The sequence below is a fragment of the Vigna umbellata genome, chromosome 11 (assembly GCF_029865625.1).
Source record: "Vigna umbellata cultivar VRB3 chromosome 11, Vumbellata_1.0, whole genome shotgun sequence".
NCBI classification, from domain to species: Eukaryota; Viridiplantae; Streptophyta; class Magnoliopsida; order Fabales; family Fabaceae; genus Vigna; species Vigna umbellata.
In genome coordinates this window covers 20,668,465-20,674,675 of record NC_142175.1, presented here as the reverse complement: position 1 = coordinate 20,674,675, position 6,211 = coordinate 20,668,465, and the positions used below count along the sequence as shown (strand labels likewise).

Here is a 6,211-nt window from a genome sequence, read left to right as displayed (position 1 = left end):
TGTACTTGAATAAACCAAGTTCTGTAATAGACTTTTGAACAAAAAAATCGACTATAAAACATTATTACTTTTGTGAATACTAGGGTGCCCAAACATGACTTTCCAGCCTCTACTCACACTTAAACACTAAAATCAAGTGAAAACGAGTGGATTTATGCCAAAAAATTAAAAATTTTGACTATGGTCACCTAGGTTACCACAACTGACTCCTCTAGTACAAGTTTCTGTACAAATCATGGATTTTGTTCGTGTAATCGTTTACCAAGCATCTGTAAATGATTACAAGTGTATTTTTTGGTGCAGAAGTTTCAAGACTTCATCTAAGTTGTTCATCTCACAAACATTGTTCCTTTCCTCAATCATGGGGTGCCCAAACATGACTTTACAGCCTCTACTCACACTTAAACACTAAAATCAAGTGAAAACCAATGGATTTATGCCAAAAAATTAAAAATTTTGACTATGGTCACCTAGGTTACCACAACTGACTCCTCCAGTACAAGTTTTTGTACAAATCATGGATTTTGTTCGTGTAATTGTTTACCAAGCATCTGTAAACGATTACAAGTGTATTTTTTGGTGCAGAAGTTTCAAGACTTCATCTAAGTTGTTCATCTCATAAACATTGTTCATTTCCTCAATCATGGGGTGCCCAAACATGACTTTCCAACTTATACTCATACTTAAACACTAAAATGAAGTGAAAACCAGTTGATTTATGCCAAAAACTTAAAAATTTTGACTATGGTCACCTAGGTTACCACAACTGACTCCTCCAGTACAAGTTTTTGTACAAATCTTGGATTTTGTTCGTGTAATCGTTTACCAAGCATTTGTAAATGATTACAAGTGTATTTTTTGGTGCAGAAGTTTCAAGACTTCGTCTAAGTTGTTCATCTCACAAACATTGTTCCTTTCCTCAATCATGGGGTGCCCAAACATGACTTTCCAGCCTCTACTCACACTTAAATACTAAAATCAAGTGAAAACCAGTGGATTTATGCCAAAAAATTAAAAATTTTGACTATGGTCACCTAGGTTACCACAACTGACTCCTCTAGTACAAGTTTCTGTACAAATCCTGGATTGTGTTCGTGTAATCGTTTACCAAGCATCTGTAAACGATTACAAGTGTATTTTTTGGTGCAGAAGTTTCAAGACTTCATCTCAGTCGTTCATCTCATAAATATTGTTCCTTTCCTCAATCATGGGGTGCGCAAACATGACTTTCCAGCCTTTACTCACACTTAAACACCAAAATCAAGTGAAAACTAGTGAATTTATGCCAAAAAATTAAATTTTTTTACTATGGTCACCTAGGTTAGCACAGCTGACTCCTGCAGTACAAGTTTCTGTACAAATCCTGGATTTTGTTCATGTAATCGTTTACCAATGAGTTGTAATTGATTACAATGTGTTTTTTGGTGCAGAAGTTCCAGGACTTCACCTAACTTCATCATGTCACAAGCATTGTTTGATTACTCCATCAAATACATCAATACTAATCAAAGTGGCCACTTTATTCATTAACAATTCAAACAAAACCTCATTTCACAATGATAATAACAAAGGAAATTCAATTAACATTAATAATATGTATAATTTTGTATTACTTTCTCTTAAAATTGAACAAAATATATTCGAAATTACAAACATTTGTTCATCTATGTACAATTTTGTATTACTTTCTCTTAAGAAATCTATACAAATATCACTCATATTTTATTCTAAGAAATCGAGTGTAAGGAGTCCTAAGCACTCTGCTCTTGTAACGCCTTCGTGACCCCTCCTCACATAAGTCTTCATTGGAGGTGGATTGGTGGACATGCCTCCCGGGGAAAAAAAATCCAGTGTTCATGGACGGTTCTTTACATAAAACACTCTATCCACCATCTCCGCAATCAGTGACCGGTGCTCCTCTGTCAAATGCTTGTTCAAAGTAGAAATATACTTTGTTAAAAATGAGTGACTAACCCTCAACTGCATCAACAACAAACAAAATAACCAAAACATAAAAGCCCTAAAACAAAAACAACAAAAAATTTAACAGGAAAAACCCAAAATCCAAACCGAAAACGCAATGTACAAAATGAAGGAAGAATGCATTTACCTTGCTCGTCGAAGGACCATGGTTACCGGAACTTGCCATTTTGAACAATACACTCAACAAAGAGGATGACATTGACCAAAACGAAGAGATGTAATGAAAACGTACAAGGGTAACAACAAGGAAGAGCGACAACCACAAGGAAGAGGGAGACCAAAAACCAAAAGGAAGAGCTAAAACGAAGATGGTGAACGAGAAGGAAGAAAGAGAACAATGATTTCTAATGAATTAGGGCAAGGGGTATATTTGGAATCCAAAATTTTCTGAAGCTCTCATCAACTTCAATGTCACAATTTCAGAAATAAAAGAAAAAAATTGGCTCAATGCATTACTGACACCTAGCGTTGTCAAAAAAGTGTTCAAAATTCGTTGTTAGAATATCGCGATCCTTAAATTAATTTATTTTTTCTAATGTTACAACGTCAGACTTCTCCCATGGCTGATGTCTTTTGACATCTATTTTCAATTTTAACATCAATTTAATGTCTGCAGCTAAGATGTTAGAATATTTTCTAATGTTAATTATCGAAAATAACATACATTAAAAATGTTTTTGTGATAATGAAGGAACGAATCACTTCTTGAACAAAAGGTATTTAAGTTCTTGGGAGACTTATGTATAAATTCATATTATTATGATTGATATTATCTAAATTTTATTGAAATACTTATCTAATATTATACTTAATTTCTCGTAAGTAATATTTTATATTTCATTTTTCAAATGTTTTGTTTAGATAAAATAGTTTAAAATTTCATATATTTTAGTTTTCTTATTTAGATAAAGTATTTCAATTATCACTATCAAAAAATTATTTAAATAAATGATTGTTAAAATTAAAAATATTAATATCGATAATATTTTGTAATTGATCTTAATTAATGTTTTTTTTTAAGTTCTTTATTTCTTTTTTATATTTGTGAAACTTTTTTTTAGTTTAGAGTAAGTGAGATTATTTTCGTTATAAAATACTAGATTGGACATACTTGAGTAAGATAGTACTAGGTCGAGTAAGAACCCTGTAAAGTGAGATTGTGTTATCCTAGGTTATTGTCAAACCAAGTTGACCCAAATCGAGTTAGACTAGGTTGAGGTTAACATTAATAATCTTCGGTAATTACTTGTAGATTACGTTCGTCGATAATTTTTTTTAACAAGGAAATTATCGATGGATTTTAGTCCATCGGTAATCCATCGAAAAAAGTCAAATGCTGACAAATTTTTTATGTTATCAACTATATTTATCTGCTAGTAATACAATTTTTTTTTTACTAATTTGATCAAGACCAGATTTAGCTTAACCCGATCAAGACCAAGTCAAATCAAGTTAAGTCGAAACTTAGTTTGGACCTAAGTTAAATTGACCTAAGCTAGCCAAGTGGAGCCAAGTCTTCCGAAACTAAATTAAGTTAAGTCAGAGAAGGTCCACATTCATTCAAGTTGAGACCAACCCACGTTCAACTAAGTTGGGTTTGAATGAAGTGGATCCTAGTTTGATCAAAGACTAGGTTAGGCCTAGCTTAAACAAGACCAAGTGAAGCCAGGCTTAGGTTAAGTTGAGTTAGTCCTGTTCCAAGTCCAGTCCAATTGGTCCTAAGCTAAATCAAGTTGAGTAGACTTAGATTCAAGTCAAATCGAACTGATGGGATCACATTTAATTAAGTTGGACTAGGTCCATATTAAATCAAGACTAGTAGGATCTAATTTGAGCATATAGGTCGAGTAATATTAGGTGAGACCAAACAAATAAAGTTAGACTTGGCCAAGTTAAACTTAGTGATCAAGTCAAGTTCGTCAAAGCCTGTATTGAAACCGTTCCAAATTAATAATAATACAAAAACTTCTTTGATCACCAATGAATAATAAGTTTACTTAAGAGACAATAATTAACCCTAGCTTAATAAAAGTAAAAGAAACGTAGACTAAATCCATAATATATATAATAAATTGTGCATACATAAATAAAAAATACAAAAGGATGAAGTCTACCTCTAACAAATATGTTGGAATACTTTTTATTTTCTTTACTTTTCCCCTATTTAAGGATAAAAGCTTATATAAGTGTGTTATAATAAAAGGAAAGTGACATCTAAGATGTTAAGTGAGTATACCAATGATTCTTTTTTAATATAAAAAGCAGAGTAGTTGGAGATAAGGTAGATTTTTTAGTTGTTTATGCAATAATGGCAATTTAATATTTAAAAAAAAAATCATCCTATAATTGATCAGAAAAAGCCAAGCCTGCTAAAATATTATTACACGAGGAATGGAGGACAACCATTTTTTTATACATCAAACCTGCAACCCCAAAGCATTTAAAAAAAGTAACAACAAAGGGTCAAATACGAGAAATTAAATATGAATTTTTTTAGCTTTGGGGAAAAACCATGTGCTATTGTGATTCGGTGTGCTTACTGTTCTCAATGTGTTTTAAACTTTCCCCTGTATGCTTTTCTTCTGGGATTCAATGTCAGTGTTTGACTCATCTTCTTCAAGGTAATATTCCTCCTTGCTCAACGAAATATACTCCACGTTTTCACCATATATTCTAACCAAAACCAAGTAGAAAGACATAGCGAAAATGGTGATTCCAATCAATAGCCAACTGAATTGAATGTTCACCAGAGCAACAGCACGATGACGGGCCTTATCATCACTGCATGTGACCTTATATTCTTTGAGGTGCGTGACGCACCCTTTGGATTGAAACCCTGGTGTATAAAGCAGAATCCCTGTGACTATAAGCCACACACCGAGGAAAACTATGTTCACAGAACGAACAAAGCTGACCAAGAAGCTCTTAGGGTAGCCAATTCCCATGAGGGTTGTGATAATAGAAACAAGAATCAGAAGTTGCAAGAAGTAGTGGTATTGGTTTTCTGGTCCAATGTGATTTGCGGAGTGAAAGTGCATGAGGAGGTATTCTTGTGCAAAAGCTAAGGCTCCTAAGAGATGAGTTAACTCATGTTGAGGTTTGGAGCATTTTGCATCAAGAATTAGGGCAAAGAAGGCATACACCAAGAAGGACATGGCCATGGAGGAGTGTTCAAAGTTTTGGAGATGGTTGGTGGGAATGGTTCCATCAGGGCCAAATGGTTGGTGATGAGCTGGTGAAATGAAGAGCTCCAAGGAGATGAAGGTTGTGCTGCTTGCCATGACAAAGTAGAGCTCCAAATATCTTGACTTTGTGGAGGGAAACCATAGGGTTGATGTGAAGGACTTGGAACAAAGTGCATGGAGCTTCACGTTGTTGAACAAGTGCCACAAACCAACTACAACAAAGCCAAAGCCAAAAACTTGATGTCCCTCCAACATAGTGTCTGTTAGGTCAACACAAAACATAAAATTTATTACAGATAACAAATTATAATTAATTTCTAAATTAATAATTAAAATAGTTTTTATAATCATCACTGACAACATATTTTTTATCACTAAAATGGGTTATTATTTAAAAAATTTCTTATAGTTTTAGTAAGAAAAATAATATATTTTTTATATTAATGATTTAAATTATTCATCATTGAAAAAAATATTACATTTACCAACCAAAATTGATATAAGAAAAATAATGTATTATTAATTTTACTAATGTTACTTTGAGAGTAAAAGTACTTTTAACTTTATTGTCACTGCAATTGAAACATACTTACCTGGTTGGAGTTTTAATTAGCTGATGTTGTTGCAGCAAGCAACTGAAGGAAAATGAAATGAAGTAGTGAGTTCACGTTCTAAGAAATCAAAACTAAATAATTAACAAGCACTAACACAATTATGAGATGAACCTTTATAGAGAGCTCTTATTGTGAAGGGTACACGACCTAAAACCTCATTGCTCAAGGCAAAAGATTGGTGTGGTGAGTGTCTTATAAGGCAAAAGGGATGGCCTTTACGCCAAGCAAGAGTTCTATAGGGCCAACTAAAAGTAGGGTTGTTGAATTGCTTATACATTAATATAATTATGATAATATAAACAACTATACCATTATGACAAGTGTGGGGTGTTAGAAAGTGCTTTTCCTTAATTTAAATGTTAATTGCACCATTCTCAAAGTTGGAGTTGTTAACTAAGGTGCTTTTCAATTAATAATATCTTTAAAAAA

General features: G+C 33.0%; 1 protein-coding gene across 1 annotated transcript; it reads right to left on the bottom strand.

The window, feature by feature from the left end:
* Nucleotides 1-4,329: 4,329 nt before the first annotated feature.
* Nucleotides 4,330-5,980, bottom strand: LOC124834214 (uncharacterized). The gene is made up of 3 exons (XM_047308863.2): nucleotides 5,894-5,980; nucleotides 5,762-5,803; nucleotides 4,330-5,428 (listed from the first exon to the last, which is right to left on the bottom strand). Exon 3 carries the CDS (start codon nucleotides 5,421-5,423, stop codon nucleotides 4,539-4,541), a length of 885 nt encoding a protein of 294 aa, XP_047164819.2. The 5' UTR covers nucleotides 5,424-5,428; nucleotides 5,762-5,803; nucleotides 5,894-5,980; the 3' UTR covers nucleotides 4,330-4,538.
* Between the last annotated feature and the right edge of the window lie 231 nt (nucleotides 5,981-6,211).